The sequence below is a fragment of the Diceros bicornis genome, chromosome 15 (genome assembly GCF_020826845.1).
Source record: "Diceros bicornis minor isolate mBicDic1 chromosome 15, mDicBic1.mat.cur, whole genome shotgun sequence".
NCBI classification, from domain to species: Eukaryota; Metazoa; Chordata; class Mammalia; order Perissodactyla; family Rhinocerotidae; genus Diceros; species Diceros bicornis.
In genome coordinates, this window is record NC_080754.1 from 28,401,356 (window position 1) to 28,427,349 (window position 25,994).

The window sequence follows — 25,994 nt, forward strand, 5'->3', positions numbered from 1 at the left end:
GCACGGATGTTAGCTCAGGGACAGTCTTGCTCATCAGAAAGAGAAAAGAAGGTGTAAAAAACCGTAGTTTTAAAAAATATGGTGCTTAGAGTGCATAGATAGTATCTTGCTGCAATCATATTGTAAAGATTATATTCTGGTTTTTCATCTCTGCCTTTCAAAAACTATTTTCATAATTATTTTGAAAATTATAAAATATTCCCAAAACAAAGACAATAATAGAGCAAACATAAAATATACCCGGAGCCCATTTTAAAGAGTTTTACGAAATTGCTAATTTTGCTTCAAAAGTTATTTTTACCAAAACAAAACATTACAGACGTATCTGAAGCCCCCTGTATGTACCTCCCGGATCCTCTTCCCTTCCTGACCTCACTCCCCAGGGGTAACTGCTATTCTGAAGTTGTTGTATATCTTTCCCAATCATGTTTTAAGTTTTACAACATATGTTCACACTCAACATATAATATCGCTTTGCATCTTCCAAAACCTAGGCAAATGGCACCATCCTACACAATGCTTTTCCCACCCAACATTGTTTTCACGATTTTTATTTTTATCATGATAAACAAAGGCTGCGGTAAGCATTCATGGATGTGTCTTCCTGGCGTGTATAGGGGAGTTCCTGTGTTCGGACCCGCCGGACTGGAATTGCTGGGTGTAGGAGATGAGAATCTTCAGTGTTACAGATATCTAATTACCCTCCAAAGTGGTTACACCAATTTTTACTCCCACCAGCAGTCTATGAGAGCTCACAGTTCACCTCCAATTCACCATCACTGGGGAATCTCAGACTCTTTATTTTTGCCTATAAGACAGGAGTGAAATGATATTTCATTGTTTAATTCACAGTTCCCTAATTCCTAACAAAACAGATAATCTTTTTGTATATTTATTGGCCATCTGGGTATCTTCTTCTGTGAATCATCTGTTCATATCTTTTATCCAGTTTCTATGGGGTAATTTTTCTTATGTTGCCTACTCATCCTTCATTGTTTAGAGGCTTGAAAATATCTTCTCCTGGTCTATGGTTTGGCTTTTAATGTTGTTTTTACTGTTTTTAGTTGTGCACAAGTTTGTTTACCTTATGTGGTCAATCTTCTCCATGATTATTTGTGCTTTTTTCTGTTTTAAGAAATTATTGTCTACTCCCGATCATAAAAATATCTCTCTATATTTTCTTTTGTAAAGGTATTTACATTTTACGTTTAGGTACTTAATCCAGATTAAAGCTACTTTGGAGCTATTTTCATGGTTATTTATTTGCCATAGGGACAGGCAATTGTCCAGCATCTCTTCTTGGAGAATCCATCCTGCCCCCTGATATGTGTAGCATCGTTTCATAAAGCCAGCCCCCGAGTGGGCAGCGGTCTGTTCCGGGCCCTCTATTCTGTTCCATTCGTCTACTTGTCAGGCCCCTTACAGTTAGTACCTCATAGCTTTAATTACTATCGTTTTAGCATCTAAAGCTAAACTAATCTCTGGTAGGGCACGTACCCTGCTTTCACTTTTTGAGAACTCTCTTGCCTTTTCTTGGCCTTGCACTCCTCCATATAAATGTTTGGATCAGTCCGTTAAAAAAAAAATCCTGTAGGGATTATAATTGCAATCATATCACAGGCATTTCACGAATGAATTAGTGAAAGGTTCAATAGCTCTTCGAGAATAGCTCTTTCTTAAGTGGCATTTAACTCAAGGAAGACAAGAATTTACAAATGAAGGAGGAAGGGGTTTCGCCACATCCTCCAATGGGCGCCTCTTCCTGACGCCCTGTTTCCGGCACTGTCATCACTTTGCCCAGATCCCGAGTCATCATTAGAGTCTCCTTTACTTTCCTTCCTTGTATAGATATTTAGCAGATTGCCGGCTCTTTCTTTGATTTGCCTGTTCCCTAGCCTTCCCTTCCTTTCCCTGACTTTGCCCTGGTTCAGGCTCTTGTCTGTCTTGCTGCGCTGGGGCAATAACCTCCCGTTTATGCCCCTGCTTCTCAGGACTTTTCTTCCCTGAAGGCACCCTGATTACTGATCAGTGGTCGTAAAGCACCATCCAGGCCCTCCCAATCTCAGAGTCCTCTGTCTGCTGGATCAAGTACAGCTCCTCTGCCTGACGCTCAGCAGGCCCCAGCTTTCCTGCCAAGCCCTCTCAACTGTCACCTGCTTTCCATCGGTAACCTTGACTCCTGCCGGATCCAGCTCCTCAGTGTCTGGGGAACCTGCCTGCTCATTCAGTCTCTATGCCCACCCCAGCCGTGCCCACTGCCTGCTCTCCACTCTCCACTTGCTACCCAACTCCAACAGTTCCACCTGGAACAAGGCAGCTCACCCGACGACCAGAGCCAGAATGGTCTCCCTACTGTGAACATCCTTGGTGCTTCTATTTGCAGACTTTGTAGCAAAGCAACGTGGTAAGGCAGGGTTTCTCAATCTGAGCACTGTTGACACCTGGCCCGGATAATTCTTTGTTGTGGGGGCTTTCCTTTGTTTCCAGGCTGCATCCCTGGCCTCTGCCCACTACATGCCAGGAGCACCCTCTAGTTGTGGCACCTGAACCTGTCTCCAGACCTTGTCAGAAGTCCCCTGGGGGACAACATGGCCTCTGGTTGACAACCACTGATGCAAGGGAAGACTTGTACCCCCAGCTGCACCGTCTGAACAAGGGGTCCCTGGAGCTGGAGGTGGCAGCTGCCTCCTGGCACGAACCACAGAGCAGCTACAAGGTGTCTCTGGACACTCTCTGGCAGTTGGCATCTGCTCTGGTTCAGAGCATCTGAAACGGGGCTGAATACTGCCCAAGGCCATGTCCACGTCTGCCTCCTGGTGCACGCTGAGCACATCCTGTTGTTCAGAGAGCGTCTGCTCCTTGAGGTGACGAGATCAGAAGGAGGTTGGGAAAGCATTTAGGATACCATAGAGACACCTGTTTATCCACATCTTCGAGGAAGTGAATCATGCAGTGGGAAAACAAAATACAACGTGGATATGAACCACATTTGCTATAAAGGTGCTAGATTCATTTGACTGTTGATGATTTAGGTGTCCAGAGAATAAACTGAGTCCCATCCTCTGCCTCTCATTTTCAAAAGCGTTCAGTGATAGGATCTAGTGGGCCAGCAGGGTCAGAATTCTTTCACAGGTTCATCTACATTTTAAGAATTTTATTACTAGTGGCTACCCCTCTGGAATGACACAGGCCCTTTCCCAAGGAGGCTGTTGTGCAGGCGTCAAGGGGATTCTGTGGGGCTTGGATCATTCGGGCACCGTCCTGAGTCCCTGGATGGCCCTGGGGTCTGAAAACTGCTCCAGGCCAGTGTCCCCTGTTTGAGAGCTTTGAGCCTGGGATCTGTGGGAGGCCCCACATGCAAGTTTGTCTCCCGGGCTATGTTGTCACGTCCCTTCTTTGACCTACTGGCTCCGTGAGGAGTTGCTCTTACCAAGGCCTTAACCACGACGGACACCGGGCCAGCCGTCCTCCCAGGCTCTCCAGGCTGGCCAGCTCAGGACCACCTCTCCTCAGCTCCTCTCAGCTGTCCTGACTTCCCGCTGGGATGCTCATTTCCTCCCTTCAGTTCCCTCTGGGGAGGGTCCCTGACTCACCTCTCAGAAGCTGGGCTGCGGTGGGCGGGAGAGAGAAGCAGGCAGAGGGGATGCTGTAGCTGGTTTTCAGTATGTCCAGAAGACCTGCCGTGTAACTGGAGAGACGTGAGCCTGCCTTCAGAATATGGGGACTTGGGGAAGGGGGAGGGTACCAGAAGGGACACCAGTTACTTGACACTCCCTCAAACACTCCTGGGTTCAGGAAGCCTGGCCATTTCCCCTCAAGACCTGTAGGGAAGGGAGAATTGGCCCAGGCTAGGGTGTCAGGCAGGCTGCCACGCAGGCCACAGGCAGGTCTGGCTGTGGCGTCCAAAAAGCCCACAGTGCATTCTCTCCACTTCCATTGAGGCAGCAGCCCAGAGGCTGGCTATGGAGAAAGAGCAGGGTCTCAGAGAAAGAGCTTAACACCCTTAGGAGCCTTAGCACCAGGGATGGGTCCCCAACTGTTCAGGGTCCTGTGCAAGTCCCCCAGAGTCCCCACCTCTGGGATCTTTCTTTCTCCAGTTGGCGTGCAAAGCCAAGGCTCCGAGGGGTCATGCACTGGCCCAAACCCACAGTGTCCCTGAGGACCTCATGGACAGCCAGACCATTATCAGTCCTGTCTCACTCTGTGTGCTGGGAGCCAAAGGGCCCTGGGAGGGAGGGAGGGACAGGCCAGAGCCATAGGGGCCACCGCTCCTTATCAACTGGCTACTGGCTCAGGGCCTGGTGCTCTCAATCGCCTGGGGTCCAGTTTTTTTTTTTTTTTAATTTTTTGTTTATTGCAGTAACATTGGTTTATAACATTGTAAAGGTTTCAGGTGTACATCATTGTACTTCTATTTCTGCATAGATTACATCACGTTCACCACCAAAATACTAATTACAACCCATCACCACACACATGTACCGAATTATCCCTTTCACCCTCCTCCCTCCCCCCTTCCCCTCTGGTAACCACCAATCCAATCTCTGTCCCTATGTGTTTGTTTATTGACACCACATCTGACCGGGCAAGAGAAACAATAGAAAAAATAAACAAATGGGACTGCATCAAACTAAAAAGCTTCTGCACAGCAAAGGAAACCATCAACAAAACGAAAAGACAACCTAACAATTGGGAGAAGATATTTGCAAACCATACATCTGATAAGGGCTTAATCTCCAAAATATGTAAAGAGCTGGGGTCCAGTTTTATCTGAGTCCTGCCTGACTGCGTGATCTTCTCTCCCTCTCCAGCTCTGCAGGCAGGCACTGAAGGGCAAGGAGGGGTGGGCAGGAGGGGGCCCTGAGGGAGGCGGCTCCCACTGGCCCTGTTGCCTGCTGGCCTTTCCCAGAGGACTCAGGCCACAGGTAGGTGGAGTGGCCGGTCTTCCCCTCTGGCTCTTTCCCTCTTGGAGCCTTTTGTGCCCACAAGTTCCCAGAATCTCTCTCAGAGTTCACCCCGGAGGAATTGGATCCTGTCTGCTGGCTGAGTTCCCTGGCTCCTGACTCCTCCCTGTCCCTAGGTGTGGTCCCTCCTGCCTCCCTCCCACAAATGCCTTTGGCCACCCCTTGCCCCTGGCCCACCCCCATCCTACTTCCCCCACTAAGGCGTCTTCTAGGGCAGTGGTAGGGACAGAGTTCTCAATCCTCCCTGCAAGACCTCCTGGACAGCAACCCTCCCTCCCCCAGAACCTGTCCGGAGCTCAGTCTCTGGTGCCCTGGCGATGGGAGGGTCAGGGCTGAGGCCTAGGCTGTGTTGGTGCTGTTGGCCCGGCGTGTGGAAGGGAGGACCAGCTGGAAAAGCCAGATGAGGCCTTTGTGGGTTTCCCAAAGCCCGGCCCACCACATGTAGATGACGGGCTTATCCAGCCACACAGCAGCGAAGGTTGCAGCAAATGCGAGGGAGGCTGTATTTCAGAGTCAGAGGTACTGAGTGAGATTTCTGAGCATTTTGACACATTTTGAAAAACTGACAATTTTGATAAGCCGATTATATGCTTATGAACTATTTTATTGACTGGTGATTTCTCTTCTCTCTCAGAATAGATTTAAACCTATCTGAGGCCAAAGAGTGTGACCCTAGGTTCCTGGCACAGGGCCTCACACATACTCAGTGCTCCTTAGAATTGGGTGCATGACTTCTAAAGTAATAAAATCATGGCAACAGCAACCGCTAATGTGTATTAAGCTTTTATGGACCACCAGGTGCTGTGTGAAATACAATATGTTCCTGATCTCATTTCAATCTTATAAACACTCTTATCAGGTAAATACTATCTTTATTCCCAATTTCCAGTTAAGGAAACTGAGTTTCAGAGAGGTTATGACATCAGATTGGATAGAAAGCTGTGGAGGTATGGAGAGAGCTGAAGGGACCTGCTATAGGGGCTCTGTTGAGGTTCGGGTGAAGATTTTTGATGGTAAGGAAAGGACTCCTAGAGGGTCAAGAGAGTGAATTCTGGGAAAGCAGAGGCGGCTCTTGCCCTGGCTGGGGAGTAGATGCGATCAGAGGAGCAGTTACTGCTGTGGTACCAAGAGGACTCCCTCCTCCTGTCCGCGAACACCTCCAAGTATCTCCCCAGGGTCAACAGAATCCTCTCCCTCTCTCAGCCTCCTCCTAAAGTACATGCTGGGGACAGGACAATGCAGGGAACCAGGAGTCTCAGGGGCCCCATTACCTCCTGCGGTGGGGATAAAGGCACAACAAAGAATCAAGGGCACTGAGCCCCAGAGGGTCCATCACCTTGGCAGCCCTGACAAAGACATAGGCTGACTCAGCTTCCTCAAACTATGTGCACAGAGCGCTCCCTGGGTCGTTCATCTCTAGCCAGCGAGAGGCCTTGAGCTTAATGGGCCAAAGCCCTGAACCTTAGCCTTCTCCAGAGCCGATAACAGGGTGCTGAGGGTGTTCTCCATAACTTCTTCAGGACAGCGTTGGGGGTGGGGGAGGCAAGAGAGGGGAGTTGAAGAGCAGGAGGGAGTCGGGAAGGGAGGCGGCTGGGCTGACACTCAGTGCTCCCACAGCTGGGTTGTAGGGGCTGTGAGGTCCAGGGGAGACTGGCGAATTCTCAAGATGGCTGAGGATGGCGGGAGGAATGGCAGGGTGTGGGTGAGGGGGAGGACTTTAGCTGTGACGGGGTACTTCTGCCCCACCCAAAGTCCCTCAGCGGCTATCTTCTGTGCAGGGTGACCCGTGACTAGTCCAGGGCGAAGCCCTGACTCAAGGCCAGCCGATTCATAGCTCGGCTGTGGCAAGAGAGGACGAGCTGGACCAGCCAATCAATTCTTCTCTTGACAGTTTTGGACTGCTACCTCTCAAACACTGATTTTTAGAGCCAAGAAGAACACAGCTTCCTTCGTTTCATGTTTTTGCCTTAATTTCCCTCACAAAATTGTATGATAACGTGATACGACACCTATCCCTTCAGTTTGGCTTTCTCAGTGTAAGGGTCATTTTTGACAGATAAAAATACGCAAAAGAAACCTGAGATTCACCGTGTTTTCCCCAGGACTCCTCAATCATTTGATGTTTAAAAGCCGTGCTCTCTCTTTTCAACAAATTCTTATTGAGATAAAATTCACATAACATAAAATTCAGCATTTTCTTCTTTAAAGTGCATAAATCAGAGGTTTTTAACGTATTTGTAATGTTGTACAACTACCTCCATTAATCTAATTGCAGAATATTTCCATCATCCCAAAAAGAAGCCTCATACTTCCCAATTCCTCCTTCCTCCCATCCCCTGGCAACCACTAATCTACTTTCTGTCTCAACGGTTTTGTCTCTTGTGGATGGTACATCTAAAGAGAATCATACAATATGTGGCCTTTTGCATCTGACTTCTTTCATTTAGCATGTTTTCAAGGTTTATTCATGTCATAGTATGTATCAGTACTTCATTCCTTCTCATGGCTGAATAATAGTCTGTCATACGGATATGTCATATTTTGTTTTATCTACTCATCATCTAATGGACATGTGAGTTGTTTCCCTGTTTTTGGCTACGATGAATAATGTTGCTACTTCGCTGAGCTCATTAGTTAGCTCTGTGTGTGTGTGTGTATGCGTGTGTGGGTGGGTGGGTGTGGGTGTGTGTGTATTGTTTAGGGTTTTCTATATACAAGATCATGTCATCTGCAAATGGATATAGTTTTACTTCTTCCTTTCCAGTGTGGATGCTTTTGTTTGTTTTTCTTGCCTAACTGCTCTGGCTAGAACTTGCAGCACAGTGTTAAATGGAAATGGCAAAAGCAAGCACACTTGTCTTGTTCCTGATCTTACGGGGAAAGCTTTCAGTCCTTCTGACATCAAGTACAATTTAACTGTGGGGTGTTCATCAATGCCCTTTATCGGGTTGAAGAAGTTCCCTTCCATCCCTGGTGTGTGAGCGTCTTAATCACAGAGGGGTGTTGGATTTTGCCAAATGCTTATTCGCCATTGAGATGATCATGCTGTGTTTTCGCTGCACTCTATTAATATGGTGTAGTACGTTGATTGACTTTTGTGTGTTGAACCACTCTTGCGTTCTTGGGCTAAATCTTACTTGATCCTGGTGTGTAATCCTTTAATATGCCCCGGTTTCAGTTCTCCAGTATTTTGTTGAGGGTTTTTGCATCTATATCCATGAAGGATACTGGTCTGTAGTTTCTATGTGTGTGATGTCTTTATCTGGCTTTGGTGTTATGGGGATACTGACTTGCTAGAATGAATTGGATAAAGTCTTCCTTCTTCTGTTTTTCGGAAGAATTTGAGAAGGATGAGTGTTCATTCTGTAACGTGTTGAGAATTTACCAGGGAAGCCATAGGCCATTCTTTTCTGAAGAGCCTACCATGTTGTCCCTTCTTCAATGTTTTGCTGTTTTAGACTAGCTCCTTATCGGTTCATGGCCGTTTGGGTGACTTCAATGGTATTCTAATATCACTTCTATAAACATCATTAAATTCTGCTTCTTTTGCAAGATTTTAAATGTCACTTTGCAGTAAGTTTTCATTATACCTGCACTTGGCATTGTTTTACATTGCAGTTGAGATGGGAAATGAAGATGCTACTTTTGAGTGAAAGGTGACGTTTGGGTGGGGCCTCATTTCTTGTTCATGAGTGAATATTTTTGCGTTCTGGTGTTTTTGTTTACTACGTAACATGCTAACTTTAGGGATTCAGAGGTTGACAACTAAGAACGCAAAAAGGCCCCTGAATTCTAAAACTACAAACACCGAAATACATGGTGCTAATTTCAGTAAATTAATGAAAGAGAACTCCACAAACAGATTCTAAAGAGTAGCCTGCAGAATGTTTATTAGGCAATGATTTTGGGATCAACACCTGTGGAAGGGAAGGGAAGGGAAGGGAAGGAAGCAGGCCTGAGCAGAGGGAGCAGTCCATCTGTGGTAAGGGCCCCACAAAAGCCTCAGGCAACCCAGAGGTCACATGGGGGCTGGGATGGCCCTTCAGGATTGTCCTGCACTGGGGCAAAGTGGTTGGGCCTTGAAACTCTCCTGTTGACCAGTCCCTGGATGCAAACAAACTGCCCCTGAAGGAGGCGGGACCTTGGGTGAGGCAATTTTCTTTCGAGGAGGCTACCCTCAAGGCAGAGGCTGTCTTCCAGCAGCTGTGGGATAGATTCTGCCTTCCAGGACTGGGGTCTGGGAGGCACCTCACAGGGCCACCCACAGATCTTAGCATATATGAAGAACTTAGTAACTGTTGTAAGAGGAAAAGGAAAGCTTACTTGATAAATGATGCTGGAACAATTTACTGTGATGACATGAGTGACATACACGATTAGACCTTTACCTGATGTCTTACCACTACCTGAATGTCAGATAGATTAAAGATTTAAATGACAAAGAAAATAAGAAGTATAGGTAAATATTTATCAGAGAGAAGGAGAGGGAAAGACTTAGAAGAAAGGTAAGATGATGCTAAGGAAATATCAATAGATTTGATTACAGAAAAACAACAAAAGCTGATATTCAAAATCGCACGCAAAATTAAAAGGCAAAGAACAAACCAGGAATATATTTGCAATAAACAGTGCCAAAAGTTTTAAAGAAAGGAGCTCCTGTAAATCAGAAATAAAAACCCAACACTTCCATCAAAAGCACAATGAGATACCACTTGATACCCATTAGGATAGATGTTATAAAACAGCAACAGAAGAAAACAGAAAGTGTTAGCAAGGATGTGGAGAAATTGGAACCCTTGCACATTGCTGACAAGAATGTAAAATGGTGCAGCTGCTGTGGAAAATCATATGGCCGTTCCTCAAAAAATTAAACATAGAATTACCATACGATCCAGATCTTCCGCTTCTGGCTATGTACCCCAAAGAATTGAAAGCAGGGACTTGAATAGATATTTCTACCCTCTTGTTCATAGCAGCTTTACTCACGATCGCCAGAAGGTGGAAAGGACCTAAATGTCCAACAACAGATGAATGGATAAAGAAAATATGGCATATGCATACAACGAAATATTATTGGGCCTTGAAAAGGAAGGAAGTTCTGATACACGCTACAACATACCAACTTTCAGGACTGCTAAATGTCAGAGACGAATCTTGAGGACATTATGCTAAGTGGAGTAAACCATACGCAAAAAGACAGATATCCTATGATTGCACTTGTATGAGGTACCTAGAGTAGTCAAATTCATAGAGTCAGAAAGCAGAACAGTGCTTATCAGGGGCTGGAGGTAGTGGAGAATGAGGAGTCATTATTTAATGGGTACAGAGTTTCTGTTTGGAATGATGAAAAAGTTCTGGAATGAATAGTAGTGATTGTCACATAGCAATGTGAATGAACGTAATGCCACAGAACTGCTCATTTAAAAATGGTTAAAATGGTAAATTTTATGTTATGTTTATTTACCACATAAAGAAAAGAAAAATACCCCAAGATATAAACTTGAAATGTGAGTGCTAAAAGATATAAAAGGGCAATTAACAAAACAACTAGAATAAAATGACCTACAGGTGTATAAAAATATTTAATTTCATAAGTAATTTAAGAAGATATAAATGAAAAGATCAGCATATCATTTGTCATCTATAAAACTGGTGAAACTATTTTATGTGAATATTTAATTATAATCTTAGTCTTATGGCATGGGGATGCTCACAATGGTAGTATAAACGTGTGCAAACTTTCAGGAAAGCATCTTGCAAACTATGCAAAAGAAGTTTCAAATGTTCACATTCATTGACCCAAATCCAACAGTTAGGAATCTATTCTAAGGGTGTCATAGGAGATGCAGGCATGTGGATAATGGCAGACGGCACCCCTTGAACAAAGAACTCCGTGCAGTGAGGGAGCCAGCTCTGTGAATATTTGTAGCGGGGAATGCTGTGTGCCTGTTGGCATGGAGTGAGCATTCCTAACACTCAGTTAGGGATGAGGTCAGGAAGTGAGTGGGGCCAGATGAGGGAGGGCCTGAAGGCCACAGTAAGGAGTGCGGACTTTACCGGGAGTGAGCCGGGAAGCAATTGGAGGCTTCTGAGCAGAGGCCGTGATCTAAGCTTTATAAGGAGCACTGGCTACTATTTGCAGCAGAATCTATTAAGGGTCAAGGGAGGAAGAGGCACGGGTCACTTAGGAAGGGATTGCAATATCCAAGCAAGAGAAGGTGATGGCTTGGACTCGTGAGATTTTGTTTTGAATGTCGAGCTGATGGACTGGAGGTGGGATGTGAGATAGAGACAGGAGTCAGGTGACTCTAAGGGTTTGATCTGAACAGGAGGGTGAATGATGGTCCTAATTCCTGGGACGTACAGCACTGAGGGAGGAGTAGGTTTCTGGAGGAAGGAATCCAGGGATTCAGTCTGGAAAGGTGAAATGTGAGATGCCTGTTAGACACCAAGTGCAGATGTCGTCTGAGCAGGTGGAAGGATGAGTCTGGAGTTCAGGGGAGAGGACAGGGCTGGAGATACTAATTTGGGAACTGAAAGCAGATGGAGAGTAGTTAAGCTATGGACCACATGAGATGGTCTAGGAAGTGAAGCAGAGATGGAGAAGAGCACCGGGTGCTCTAATATTTAGAGGTCAGAGAGGAGGGAGCATCAGCAAAGGAGACTCAGGTAGAGCAGCAAATAAAGGAGGAGGAAAACCAGGAGGTTGTGGTGTCTAATTATTGTAGACAGTACAACAGTACAACTTTTTCTACAAATTGGCTACAAGCATGCGTGCAGGTTTCGTTTCAAACTTGCTGCGAGGACAGAGGAGTCTAAGCAGTCCAATTCGAAGAGTTCTCTCAAAGACATTAATAGGAAGAAAGGAAGAGAGAATGAGAGAGAGAAAGAGAGAGAGAGGGAGGAAGGAAATGAAAGAAAGAAAAGAACGAAAGAAAAAGAAGGAAAGGGGTCAAATAAATGTCTTGTTCAAGACAATGTGACCTCTGATGGACGGTTGGCTGGGTCCTCTTGGTAACTGCGTAGAAGAAATCTTAATCTGATTAAAATCTACCAGATTTGATCAAGCACACTAGTTGTTCCCCAGGAGCAGCTAGCGATTTATCACAGGCAAAATGTCCCAGATCGGGTTTTCACACAACTTTCTCCAATACCTCTTTTTCACTGAGCGAATGTTTCAAGTTCCATCTCAGCTGTGGTATTTTGTTTTGTATTGTTTTGACAATATCATTAATTGAACATGTTACCTCTTTACAGTTTTTATAGGAAGTGGAAATTAGGAATAATTAGGAAATTATCATGAATGTAAATTAATCTTTAGAAGACATACACAGTCACAATTAGCAGCTATATTTTTACACACATTGATATTGTTTGTTTATGCCTGTTTCCTCCCTTAGGCAAGGATATCGAAACGAAACCTCACGGCGACCAGGGCAGCGGTGGCAGCGCATGTGCTGGGAGGACCTGGGCTTTCAACTTGTGCATGTCGTGTTCTGTTTGGGCTCTTTTGTTTATGTAAAATAGGAAGAGGTGTAAGTAAAAGACACCCAAAGACCTCCTTGATTTCTGGCCAGAGATCTAGAGCTGTAAGACCCTAAGACTAGAGAATTAAACTCTGCCTGGAGAGTCACTTAGATGCTTCCCAAATTCCAGATATAGTTTTTTGCTGAACCTATCTTCTTGTGTATTCCAAGGTCGAGATCAAGTGTGCTTTCTCCTCCAGGTTTTGCTGCCGGTCGCTACAGGCATGTAGTGAGAAACCTCCAGGTGTTCTCTGAGAGCCCCACGCTGTCCAATGTTCCTGACGTGCCGTCTATAAAGCCAGTGGACAGGTACCATTTTTCTGGGAGGGATTTTTAGCATGTTTCTACTTATAAGGTATACTGCTCATTCCCTCATTGTGGGCTGGTCATCGCTAATTAAATGAAATTTATTTTTAGAAGTGACATTTCAGTCATGGGCATGATAACAGATTTGATGTATTCAATTAGGTAAGAGAACTGGTTCTTATGGAAACTTTGACAATAATGACATTGCCGTGATCAGTACAGGGACTCAGTAAAGGCACTGTGTGTATCTAAGCAGCCTCCTGAGTGTCTGTGTGTAAATGTATGTTCAAGTTCCTGTAGAGTTATCATGACACTAACAAGTGGAGCTCTCTACACATCACAGTTTAAATGTTTCCCAGAAGGTTCACAGGGCAGCTGGAATAGTCCCAGGCTTCAATTTGTGCAAAAGCACTCCCCTGGATTCCACTTATTAGGGCATGATTGTAAAGTTTTCCTGAGAATTCATTAGCTTGTAATTCCAGCTGTAACTCACAGCTTTCCATATTCAGCCTCACCGTGATAGTGTGGAGGAACTCTTATGATCTGTGCCCGGATTCCGATAGGTGGGCCCAGGTGAAGAAGTATTTTTGCTCTTTCAAAAAGGATCGTTCTTTCCATATATTTTGGATGAATATGTCAATCAAGGAAAGATTTAAATTAAACAGCAATAGTCAGCTAAGTTTGACCATTGTCATAGTCATGGTCATAGCTTGTGAAATTCAGGGTTTGGAGACGGAACACAAAGTATAAAAAGGGACCTTATTGTATGCTCATCAGAAAAGAAAACAGTAAAACTGGTCCACAGAATTCTGAAACAAGAAGCCACAAATTGTGAAACAAATAGGCACCGTCAGATTTCCCTCATGGGCGTCACTCAGTCATATGTTGTGAATTCTCTTTCTGTCAACCCAGGCTCAACAATCTGTGTTCCTCAAGTCATCTGTTGCTGGACCCTGGAGTCCTGGAGTCCCGAGTGTCAGATCCCCCCGGTGTGTGCTCTGGTGGGCACATCAGCTTCTTCTAGGAAGGCTGTAAGCATGGATCTGTTCTCTGTATCCCTCTCTCAGGCTGCACCTCTCTGATTTTCTTCCAGAAGACCTAATCTCTGGCCAGTAGCTTCTGGCAGGGACCTTCAGGCAAAAATGAAGGGAGCAGAGAAAGCATGTGTTGATGACAAGGCAGGGCAACTTCTTACAGAGGCCAACATTATCAGATGGAGGAGAGTGGAATCTCTATGGGGGTGAGGTACATAAGTGCATGGGTCCCTGTAATTGTTCCATGAAGACTTAACTGGTAATTAATCTGAGGAGAAAATGGATTAATGGGCAGTGAAAACACTGAGGAATCTGTTATGTAAAGCGTGTGCCACAATGGCTGCCAATTGACATAAGTGTTGTAAACCAAGGAATAAAATATTCTTATGGGGCCGGCCCGGTGGCACAAGCGGTCGAGTGCGTGCGCTCTGCTGCGGCGGCCCAGGGTTCGCCGGTTCGGATCCCGGGCACGCACCGACGCACCGCTTGGCAAGCCGTGCTGTGGCGGCGTCCCATATAAAGTGGAGGGAGTCGGGCACGGATGTGGGCCCAGGACCAGTCTTCCTCAGCAAAAAAATAAATAAAAATAAAAAAAGGAGGATTGGCAAATGTTAGCACAGGGCTGATCTTCCTCTCCAAAACAATATATATATATATTCTTAGAGGCCAGTTTGTTGACAGTCTCTGTGTTGGGCCGTGCACTTGACTTGGAATGTGCTCTTCCTGACTCTGCAAGAGGATCCAAATTAGTGAAAACTTATTCACATTGATAAGACTTTACCAATAGAAAACCGACATGAAATCATCTTTCTAATTTATCAGTTTACCCCACAATGTGGGCCCAATGAGTAAGGCAGTGCTTAGAATGTCATTGAGCACACGAAGAAAATATGGAGCACGCTCGTTCTATCTCTATGTTTTTCACATTCTTTGATGCTTGAGAGTGCCATGTCATGGGTTCTGAGATGGCGGAGCCAGCCTGTGGTGTACCTAGCAGCCAAAAAGACACAGGGTCAATTTTGTTCTTCTGAATTTGGAGCTCAGCGTCAGAAAACAGCAACATCAGAGAGCTGTTGCTCTACATGAGTCCAGGTGCCTGAGGATAAGAAAGCGTCATAGTGTTGGCCGTGTTATTCATCAGACTAGCAGCCCTTTACATGGCACAGCAGAAGGTACCATGACAAACATTCAGCATTTTCCGTTTTTGTTAGAAGTGAGGACTCTCCTATCATTCTACTAATTTGTTTAGAATTGTCTATGGTGATAACATGTCTCAAAACAGCAAAAAAGCATGTACGTGAATAGACCCCGTTCAGATGACTCACTTAGGTTTTCGCTGAGATAATGACTGTCTACCACTGGGTGGAATAGGCAGAAAGCAAATAAGGACTTTTTACTGTATCGTGTTGACAACAGACTGTTATTCAAAGGTCATTTCTCTTGCAGGCTACCAATTCTTTCTCTCTGTTATACATATACCTTTAAAAGTTTTTAATATCTCTCTGTATGTACGTATTTTAAATGTGCATAGAAATATAGAGTTATACAAAATTCTGACAAATGAAAATTCTAAAGCTTTAAACTTTAGTTTTTAAAATATAATTTTATCAAGCAAATTAAAAGACAATATTCTTCTACATGGATTTCAACCTCTTAATTTGAACATCAGGAAGAAACATAACATTTCTATAGACAAGAAACTAAAAGTAACAATCATTGTGAGTTGATGAGGGACTTGTGCTGTCTTCTTTTTGTTCTGAGGAAGATTCACACTGAGCTGACATCCGTTGCCAATCTGCCTCTTTTTTTTTGATTGAGGAAGATTAGCCCTGGGCGAAGAACTGTGTCATTCTTCCTCTCTTTTGCATGTGGGTCGACACCACAGTCAGGCTGACAGGCGGTGTAGGTCTGTGCACGGCATCCGAACCCGCAAAGCCTGGGCCGACGAAGCAGAGCACGTCGAACTTAACCACTACGCCACAGGTCCGTCCCCTGCTCTCTGTTTTCAATCAAATTAACTTTCTCAGAATGTTCTAGTTCAATTACTCCCATTCACTATCAGCCTAAGCTTTTAAAGCAAAGCAGGAACCTTGGAAATACATATTTGGCCCATGTCCACGAGTAATACAATCACTGTTGAAATTGAAGTGACCTCCAAAATGGCCACTACACTTCAACACGCAGGAGCTCTGAAAATGAGTGCGGTGGCTGCCTGTCGGCCAAGACTCCCCAGTCGGTCGGTGGTAGATGCTCTGAGGCTCATTGGTGGCCCCTGGGTCCCAGTTGGGGGAATCTTCCAAACACAGAGGGGTTCAGACGCTCAGTGGCTAAAACGAATGACAACTGTCAGCTGCACGTAAGAGAGAAGCCAGTTATTTTCTCAAATAATACGCAGCTCAGGGGGAAGGAGTCAAGGCTGGGGCAGTGACTCAACAAGGTCCTCACATGTTGTCTGTGTAGCTTGTTGAGGGGCTGGCTAACGGGTCAAAGGGGCCCCCCGGGCCAGCACATCTAGGTTCAAGACAGGAAGAAGGAACAGAGCTGTGCCACCTGTGTCCTTTCTCCCTTTATCAGGAAGGCAAAAGCTGTTCTAGAAACCCTGAACACACATCCACTTATATCTCATCGACCAGAATTGTGTCATGAAAAGCCTGGAAAGAGGAAGCCTGCGAAATTATTTTGCTGCCCCCTCCCCCAAAGTATAATTTTAGAAGAGTCCAAAGGAAAAACTGCAGACAGATGAGCAATGAGCACTGTTGGCTTCTATTGGCACTTTGCCTGAGAGGGAGATTGGAATCACCTCCTTCTCCCCATGTGTTTGTGTAATCTCATGTGGTGTGCAAGCCAAGCTCACAGGGGCAGGACCTCTCAGTCCCCAGCACGGGTGGGGGTGGGGTGGTTGCTGTGGGAAGTGACAGTCACAGGCTGCAGAACCCCTAGTCCACATTCTCCTCATCCTCTGTGATGTCACACTGGGACTTCTTGCCTTCCACCCTGGGCTGAGGCTTCTGAGCTCACTATGGCCTCAGCGTTCGCTGGGAACATAGGGCTCTCGGAGCCAGTATCAGGGAGGGAGCCTGTGGGCACCAGAGGTCCGGCCATGCGGCTCTGGGAGGATGGCATGCCCCTCACGAAGGGGCGCCATCCCCCGCCTCAGGTCCCAATTCCCTGGCTCGTCCCGAGCCTGCTCGCTGCCTTCAGTGGAGTCCTGCTGGTCGCTGTCAGTGGACTCTTCTTTGGTTTCCCGTGAGTCTCCCACACAAGCCGGCAGGTTTCTTACAGAGTCAGAAAGGAAGACAGATCATGAGAGTCCGGACAGGGGAAGTGCAGAAGAGGCGTCAGGGAAGGGAGGATATTCTAGGCAGTGGGAACCAATGTGCAAAGGCACAGAGGCATAGAGTGCTTGGTGCCTTTGGGAGCTGTTGGTGGCTAGGAGTATTGGGTGACATTTGGTGGAGCCTCTCTGGGTCTGTCACCGCCCTGGCTATTTAGAGCAGGCTTTGAGGTCTGTGAGTCCGGACCAGGTGGAGTGAGTCCCGCGCGGAGCTTTGGGACTCCAGGGTCAGCGCTGAGTCCTGCTCTGGTCTCAGTTGCAGATGGCTGGCCCAGAATGGGGAGTGGGCCTTTCCTGTTGTCACAGGACCCCTCTTCGTCCTCACCTTCGGCATTCTCATGTTTCTAAACATCTCCGACCCTGGTATCTTGCACCAAGGTGAGCTCTCGGGCCCCTGGGAGAAGGAGGTAGCACCCTAAAGGGTCCTGCGTGCAGGGAAGATTCCTAAAGTGCTCCTCCCTTGTCCCCTCCTCGGGCCTCAAGACCCCGTCACCCCACATCCCCTTCACTTGGGCCCTGCTTCTGTTGCTTCATTTCCCAAGCCACCGAGATGCGGTACAACAGGATTCTGGAGGCTTTCCAGTTGCCTTGGAGGCAGAGCCAGGGCAGGCTGGGAAGAGAAGCCAGCTCTTGGCAACCACTCAGTTGTGTCTTCTTCCTTCCCACTGCACACACTCCTTACATCACTGACAGTTCCAAAGGCCTGCGTTCTCACAGAAGTCCTCTGGCTGGACGTCTACCTTCCCTTGGACTGCCAGCCTCTCTGAGTTTGGTCAGCTTCCTCAGTGCGGACTAGGATTCCCCTGCACACCTCCTTGCCTAGGCCAGTGATGCTGCGGGGCGGCCCTCACCCCGGCAGCAGCAGTGTGACGAAGGGCTCCTGCCGCTGCCCAATCCTCTTCCCATGCCAGGCTCCAACGAACAGGGCCCCAGGACGGTGCGTGTGGTTTGGGCGAAGCATATAGCCTTCCGCCTGCAGTGGTGCCCACAGTGCTGCTTCCACCGCCCGCCGCGGACCTACCACTGCCCCTGGTGCAACATCTGTGTGGAGGTGAGCGCCCCTCTCATCTGCCCCCTTCTGGCCCACACCCCCACCCGCTCTGCACCTGCCTGGGACCAGGAGGCCCACTTGCACAGGGGACCAGTAGCAGACCTCAAACCACTTCCGGGACTGCTAAGGCCAAGGGTGGCAGTAACTCCCAGCCACTCTTGGTCACTCATGCAGCTCACTGCCTCCCTGCCTGCACCTGTCCTGGGAGGCTGGCCCCTGCCGACCCAGGTGCTGACATGCCCAGGAGCATCGACATCTATGCTGAGCCTGGTCAGGCCAGGGGGAGGAAAGGCACCCCTGTCCTATCCCAGGGCTGGCTGACACTAGATGCCCAAGGGCCCCACGGCTGGCTGTAGGCCTGGCCCGGGGAGCTTGACCTGTCCTCTTCTGGTGTCCAGAACGCTGCCCCCTCTCCCTCTCGCTCAGGACTTCGACCACCACTGCAGGTGGGTGAACAATTGCATAGGTCACCGGAACTTGGGCTTGTTCATCCTGCTCCTCCTGTGCCTATGCTTGTACTTGGGCTCCATGCTTGTCACCTGCATGGTCTTCCTCCTGCGCACCACCCACCTGCCCTTCTCCATTGACAAGGTCATCGCGTATCCACCAGGCTGCAGGGTCCACTTGGCGAGCTGTGGCTAGGGCGAGGACAGCCGAAGGGCGGGGTCCCGGGGGCGGGCGAGTGGTGGGCGGGGTTAGAGAGAAACCCCCTGGGGAGGACCAGTCTGGACCAGGGGAGGGTGGTAGGGTCCAGGCGATGGGTGGGGCTAGGAGGCACTGCGGTGCGTGGGCAATCTAGCGGGGTCTTGGATGGAGGACGCTGAGGGCGGCACGGAGACCAGGTCGGCAGGGTGGGGTGAGGTTTACCAGGGGTTGGTGGGTGGGGAGAGGATGGACTGGCTGGTCGTGCGCGGGTCTGTCAGGGCCGGAGTCGGGGTGAGGGTCCGGGCCCGGGAGGTCCATTGTGGGCACAGCTCCTTAGCTCGTGGGCAGCATCGTCGTAGTGGTCCCCGCTGCCGGCTTCCTGGTGCCTCTCTTGGTGCTTCTGCTGATGAAGGCCAGGTCGATGAGCACCGCCCAGCGCTCCTACGAGGACAAGGTACGCGGGTCTCCGGGGGCGCCACGAAAGCGGTCTCTGGGCGGTCACCTTGGGCCTTCAGGACCTCCACACTTTCCGCCCTTTCTCCCCCGCCCTGGTCCTCATGGCCTGACCTCCCTTGAAGGTGCCTCGTGAGGCCTTGAGGCCCAGATTCAGCTCAGATCTCACCTCCTCTAGGGGCTCGGGGCTCCCTCTCCCTCCCAGGTGCACTGCGTCGAGGGCCTAGTGAGTGCTAGGCTGCGCATCCGTTATTTTGAAGGCCGGGCATGGAGGTGAGGGAGGCCCCATCCTGCGCTCCTGTTGATAAGGCCCCTGAAGTCAGAGAATCTCCCGCCCTTCGCCCGTGCACATTGAGAGAGGGGCCTGCCCTGTGCTGTGCAGCGCAGCGCAGACTCAGAGGGAATGGAGAGTTCAGAGAGGACCGCGGTGTAGAGGGTTTGGGGGCAGAAGGCAGAGCGAAGGGCGTTGCAGGTGAGGGGCACAGCTTGCAAAAAGGCAGGGAAGCCGGAAAGTTTGTGGAATGTTGAGGATGCTGAGGGGACAGTTGTAATTGGAGCAGAAAGTGGATGGGAAATCAAGTGGACTGCTGGGCTCGGGCCAGATGGAAAAGGCACGAAAGTCAGCTGGAGCCTTCTCTTGGTGCGGTGGAAACCTGGAAGGCAGGACAGGTTTTGTTTTTTTATTTAACATGGAGTAAAATTCACCAATTTTTAGGTTTTGACAAATGCATACAGTCCTGCAACCACTTCCATCATTAAGATTTAGAACAGTTCCATCACCCCCCACAATTCTCTGAAGCCCCTTTTGTAGTGGGTTTCTCCCCATACTTGTTGCCCCTGGCAACCACTGATTTGTCTTCTATCCCTCTTGTCTTTCCTTGTCCAGAGTCTCGTGTGGATGAAATCATAGCCTTTTGAGTCTGGTGTCTTGCACTTAGCATAATGCATTTGAGATTCCTCCACATTGCTGCCCGTAGGAGTTCTTTCCTCCTTTCTCTTGCTGTGTACTATTCCCTCATATGGATGTACCACAGCTTACTTATCCATTTGCCAACGGAAGGATATTTGGGTTGTTTCTGGGTTTTGGTGATCATAAAGAAAGTGGCTATAAACATTCGTGTACAGGCATGGGAAGATAAGTTTTCATTTCTTTGAGTCAATTCTTAAGAGTGGCATTGCTGGGTTAGACAGTAACTGAATGTTTAACTTGATAAGAAAGTGCCAAATTGTCTTCCAAAATGGCTGTACCCTTTTGCATTCCCACAAGCAGTGCATGGGAAATCCAGTTGCTTCTGCATCCTCATTAACATTTGGCATTGTCACCTTTTTTTGTTTTCTGATTTTCCGTTGTAGCTAGTCTAAGAAACGTGTAGTGGTATCTCATTGTGGTTTGAATTTGCATCTTCCTAGTGACTAATGCTGTTGAGCATCCTTTCATGTTCTTATTTGCCATCTGTATATCTTTGATTAAATGTCTGTTCCAATCGTTTGCCCATTCAAAAAATTATGTTGTCTTCTTAGTATTAGATTTAAAGAGTTCTTTCTATCTGCTAGATTCAGCTACGTGTTTTGCAGTCTTTTCACAGCCTTTGACCTTATTTTCTTGCCAGTATTTGTCCAAGATCAGAAGTGTTCAATTTGGATCAAGAGCGTTTTCAGTTTTGTCTTCAATGGCTTGTGTTTTGGTGTTGTAATTAAGAAATCTTTGCCTAAACCGAGGTCACCAAGATTTTCTCCTATGTTTTCTTCTAGAAGCTTTATAGTTTTAGGTTTTCTCTTTAGGCCTCCTATTCATTTTGGGTTAAATTTTGGATATGAAGCAGGGTATGAGTCAAGACTTATAGTTTTGCGTGTGGGTTGTTCCAAGAGCATTTGTTGAAAAGACAGTCCTTTTTCTGTTGAGTTGTCTTTGCACATTCCTCAAAAATCAATTGACTATATAGATGTGGGTGTATTTCTGAACTGTCTCTTTTGTTGCCACTACCACACTGTCTTCACTGGTAGCTTTCTATGAAGTCTTGAAATGACACAATGTGACATCTCCAACTTTGTTCTTTTTTTCAGAGTTCTTGTGGCTATCCTAGTTCCTTTGATTCTCCATATAAATTAAGAATCAGCTTGTCAATTGCTAGAACTAAGTTTGCTGAGATTTTCACTTGGATTGCATTGAACCTATAGACCGCTTTGGAAAATGGACCTTTTAACAGTATTGATCTTTTAATCCACGAAAATGGGATACCTCTCCATATTCAGGTCTTCTTTGATGTCTTTCCTTAGTGTTGTGTAGTTTTCAGCATATACAGCTTGCATACCTTGTGTTAGATGTTTTCTAAGTATTTCCTTGTTTTTTGTGCTCTTATAAATTTTTTGCAAAATTGAATTTACATTTGCTTATTATTGTTAGAAAATACAGTGGACTTTTGTATGTTTGTCTCGGATCTTGGAATTTTTCTGGATTGACTTATAAGTTCTAGTAGCCTTTTTGTTGATTCTACCTCAAAATTCATGTCATCTGTGAATAAGGACAGTTTCATTTCCCCCTTTCCAGCGTGTCTGGCTTTATTTCTTTTTCTTGTCTTCCTGCACTGTCTCGGCCCTCTGCTACAGTGGCAGGTGGAGTGGTAAAAGTGGAGATCCTTGCCGTGGGTTTCCTTCAGCAGGACAGGGACTTGAGTAAAGGCTTTTTTAGGAAGACTGTAGTGGGCCACAGTGATGAGGGAGGGGCTGGAGACACCGAGGCAGCTGAAAGGACAGAGGAGCCCTCTGTGCCCACCTCCTCCCATCCTTCCCATCACCACTCCATCGCTCCCCCCGTATTTGGTTCACAGCTCCCGTGTGACGCCTCTGCTCATCCCTTCCTCATCAGCCCCCTGTTGTCTGCATGCCTTCTCTCTCCATCCTCAGTCCATCATTTCAGCCTCTCTTGGGCAGCACTGTCCCTTCCCACATCCTATGGTTCTTCAGCCTCGGGTCGGGACCTAACCCTGCGCCCCCTGCTCTGCTCCGCATGGGGTTCTTCTAGTCCGGGGTCTCCACCCTTAAGAAGCCCGACTGGGGTCTGCACTCTGTGATTCACCAGGCAGGGCTCTTTCCCATCACCTGCAGATCCCATTTCAGGCATCCTTCACACACCTCCACTTCGTTCCCTTCCCGCCTGCATCGCCTGACCGCAGCTTCTGCTGGGGCCACTTGCTTAGTGGTTCATAGTAAGGGCTCTGGAGCCAGACCATGTAAATTCACTTGCCAGCTCCACAACATGCCAACATGGAGATCTTAGGAGTACTGCTTGGCCACCTGGTGCCTCTGTTTCCCCATCTGTAAAAGGAGGCCGCATGGGTTAATATGTGTAAGACACATAGCACAACGGCTGGTACAAGTAAGTGTCCTAGACTTTGTTGTTGTTATTATTACCGTTCCTTGGCATCATCATTGCCATGTCTTCATGTCTCTCTCATCTTACAAACAAAGCAAATCTCCGTTAACGTCACAGGCCTCCACTCCAACTGTCATACTCTCCCCTCGGCACAGCCGGAGTTTCTGACAGAGTTGGCTGTGCTCACTAGCATCGTTCTTCACCTTCCTCATCCCACTTTAGCCTCTGTCCTCACTGTCACGGTGATGCTGCGCTCTCCACGAGGCCACAGCCAGCGGGCAGTCCTCAGACTGATCTTTCCTGGCCGCACACAGCCCCATGGGGAACGGAACGCAGCTGCCATGGGCCCTGCCCCAGGCTCTCGGGGTCCCGCTCCCTCTGCTCACCTGGCTGATGCTCCTCGGCCTGCACCGTGGAGTCTTGCCCTAGGCTGCCTGCTCTTCCCGCTGATCCCCTCTCCCTGCTGCTCTGCCACCCCCAGCTGCCCTCTCCACCCTGAAAGTTACGACTGGCTTTGTTGTTCATGGTGTGTCCTCTGTCCCCAGCGCAGTGCCCGGAACATTGTTGAAGCATCAACATATTTATGAGCAAAGAGTGAACCTGCAGACAAAGGAATGCATGCGGCTTTGGGAGGAAGAGAAAGAAAGAGAGAGAGAGAGAGAGAGAGAGAGGGAGAGAGAGAGAGAGAGAAGCCTGATGCCATAAACCCTGGGGAAGAACCGAGAGAGCAGAGGCAGCAGGGAGTTGGGCAGGAGACAGGACAAGAAGACGCCCACTTTGCTCTGGGCCTGTGGAGGGTGAGGGCGTTGGAGACTCCCAATGGGAGCAGGAGACCCGGGTCTGGAGCCAGTGAGAGGGGACAGTGTGTGAAGCTGAGAGCTGCTGGCTTCCGTTCCCAGCTGAGAGGGGCCATGTGGGGGAGCACGGTGCTCTGCTGTATTAGTCAGTTCTTACAAATTCCTTCAACAGCTATCATTCCTTGAAGCACTGAATAATCAGCATTTTCCTATGCTCCATGTACATCTCATGAATGAAAATATATTTCTCTAAATTTGAAATTTTGAATGTAAATTTAATCAAAGTCTTTTAAGCTTTTAGTTTCCCTTAAATGCTTTAAACACCCTAAAGGACGCAGAACTCAAACTCTCACAATGGTTGGTGTTGGTTTTGGCCACAATGGGGCATTCTGGAGCTGTCTTGACTTTTCCTCCCCCAGGGCTCAGCTGCCCTGCCTGGGGTCCTGGTTCATTTTGGTGGAGAATAGTGTTGAAGATCAACGTCTTTGTGACAGGGGCATGGGACACAGGAGAGCTGGTGGTGGGCAGATGTGCTCCTGGGCCCCTTTCGGTCGTGACCAGCACTTTGTAGCTAGGGCGCTTGAAGTCGGGGTGAGAGTCGGCCTGCGCTGGGGAGGAGGAGGGGATGAGGCTGGTGGGTGGAGGGCGGGGAGGACGAGAGCTGGGTCAAGTGTGTCCAGGAGAGGACTTGAACTTTCGTCTTGACCTTTACTGCACTAGGCGCTCAGGACTTTGAACCCCGATTTCCGGGGCCATGTGAGTTTGGGTAGGAAATATGATTGGGCCCGAAAGCACTGCCCTTCCAGATAGTGAAATTCAGTGAAGGCACAAGTTTGGAAGTAATGAGTGGTGGGAAAGCAGAGAAGAAGGGGGAGCGGGGTGTGGAGCCGTCTTTGGAGCAGCTTGATAGAACAAGGCAGATCTGAAAGCATATTTGGAAGGAGGCAGCAGGAGGATGTGTGTGGCCAAAGGAGACAGAGAGGGGGAGGATGCTGCCAAAGGGGGTACCAGGTGGTGCGGGATCCCTGAGGCGGCAGGAGTTGGGGGTGCGGGGCCAGGGGTCGCTTGGAGAGAGCTCCTCAGAAATGGGTTGGGGGAGGCCTTGGCTGACCCTTGCCGCTTCCCCGCCCTTGGAGTCTTGCTGCAGCCCTGGGCGGAGCTGACCGGCTCAGGGAGGGCAGTGGGGGCCGCCTGCCCAGTCCTGCTTGATCTGAGCTCCTCTTCCCACCCTCGCCCCCTCCAGTACCAATACCTACATGGACACAACCCTTTCGACCTTGGCTGTGGCAAAAACTGGTATTGGACACTTTGTGCAGCGCTGGGACCCAAGTGAGTTGGCAAACCAGAGGCCTGAGTGGTGGCCCTGGGGCTGGTGGGGTGGGGTGAAGCTGGGTCATCTCGCCTGGCCCCTTAGCAGAGCTCCCAGGTCCTTCCGCTCATTCTTCCTGTTGTTTTGGGGTTTTCCCCAGGGCCTTGTGGGAGCATTTGGAGCCCCCACTTCCTTGCCTCTGTGGGTTCTTGCCCCAAGAAATGGGGTAGAGGGCATTGCAGCCTGGATGAGACAGGCCCCAGCTCCCCGTGGTGCCGAGCGCTGGGCCTTGTCCTCCCTAAGATGAGGGGCACCAGGCAAGGAGGGTCACGACCACCTCCATCTGGCTTGTTGCTCCCCAGGTACATGTCCGAAGCTGTCGGGCTGCAGAGAGTGGTGGGGCCTGACTGGGTGCCCACGCGGAACCTGCACTTCCCGACGTGCCCCTCCATGCCCATTCCCGAAGCCCTTCCTGGGCTGGGGTCTGGCCGCCAGGTCCAACCTCTGGATCTGTACCAAGCAGGGGAGGATCCCCCAGGGAGTGGTGCGGCTGCAGCCCTCCAGGAGGTAAGGGGCGTGTGTGTGGGTGTGTGTGTGTTTGTGCCCACACATACGCATGCGCCCGTCGTGTTGGGAAAGGGCATCTGAAGATTGTACAGGTTTAGGGAAAGCCCCCCTCCATGTTTCGCTGGTGCTGAAGCTGGAACACTCCGAGCTCGAGGGCGGCGGATCATAGGCCAGCGGAGCGTTGAAAGTAGAGTCACAGGCCTGCAGACTACACCAGGAGTCCCTGGAGAAACAAAGGGAAGAGACCACACCACTCACTTGCTCGTTGCCCTTGGGCCAGTCCCTTACCCTTTCTGGGCCTCAGTTTCCTTAGCCATGAATGAGGATTGAGACTAGGCCAGTGGGCAATAATTTTGGGGGGCGGATTCATTCATTTACGGGCAACTTTTAACCTGAAGCTCAATGTTTGAAACAGGTGGCAGTGGAGCTTTAGGACTGCTGCGGGGAAGGTAATTCACAAGCCCCGCCCACAGGGCCCCTGCAGTGATGTTCTGTGGGTCCTGCCCACTCCCTTGGCTCTGCCTAGGGTGGTGGCACCTTGGACAGTTTCTTGCTCCCGAGCTGGTGGGTCATGCGGTGTGGGGCCGGCACCTTTGGAGAGCTGACCTCCTCCACTCTGTGTTTAGATGCACGCC

The 25,994-nt window shown here is 48.5% G+C and overlaps 1 protein-coding gene across 4 annotated transcripts; it reads left to right on the top strand.

Moving 5' to 3' along the window:
* The first annotated feature begins 12,327 nt into the window (after positions 1 to 12,327).
* Positions 12,328 to 25,769, top strand: LOC131414832 (palmitoyltransferase ZDHHC19-like). Of its 4 annotated transcripts, XM_058556043.1 has the most exons (8): positions 16,917 to 17,076; positions 17,421 to 17,542; positions 18,076 to 18,215; positions 18,642 to 18,814; positions 19,209 to 19,314; positions 24,727 to 24,812; positions 25,155 to 25,358; positions 25,739 to 25,769. In XM_058556043.1, the coding sequence occupies exons 1-8, from the start codon at positions 16,931 to 16,933 to the stop codon at positions 25,767 to 25,769; spliced, it is 1,008 nt and encodes a 335-aa protein (XP_058412026.1). In that variant the 5' UTR covers positions 16,917 to 16,930. The 4 variants fall into 4 exon arrangements, 1 of the variants encoding a protein (XP_058412026.1); XR_009222239.1 differs by lacking the exons at positions 16,917 to 17,076; positions 18,076 to 18,215; positions 18,642 to 18,814; ... (2 more) ...; positions 25,155 to 25,358; positions 25,739 to 25,769 and adding an exon at positions 12,328 to 12,799 and having other exon boundaries at positions 17,421 to 17,448; XR_009222240.1 differs by lacking the exons at positions 16,917 to 17,076; positions 17,421 to 17,542; positions 18,076 to 18,215; ... (3 more) ...; positions 25,155 to 25,358; positions 25,739 to 25,769 and adding exons at positions 12,328 to 12,799; positions 13,890 to 14,377.
* The last annotated feature ends 225 nt before the right edge of the window (positions 25,770 to 25,994 follow it).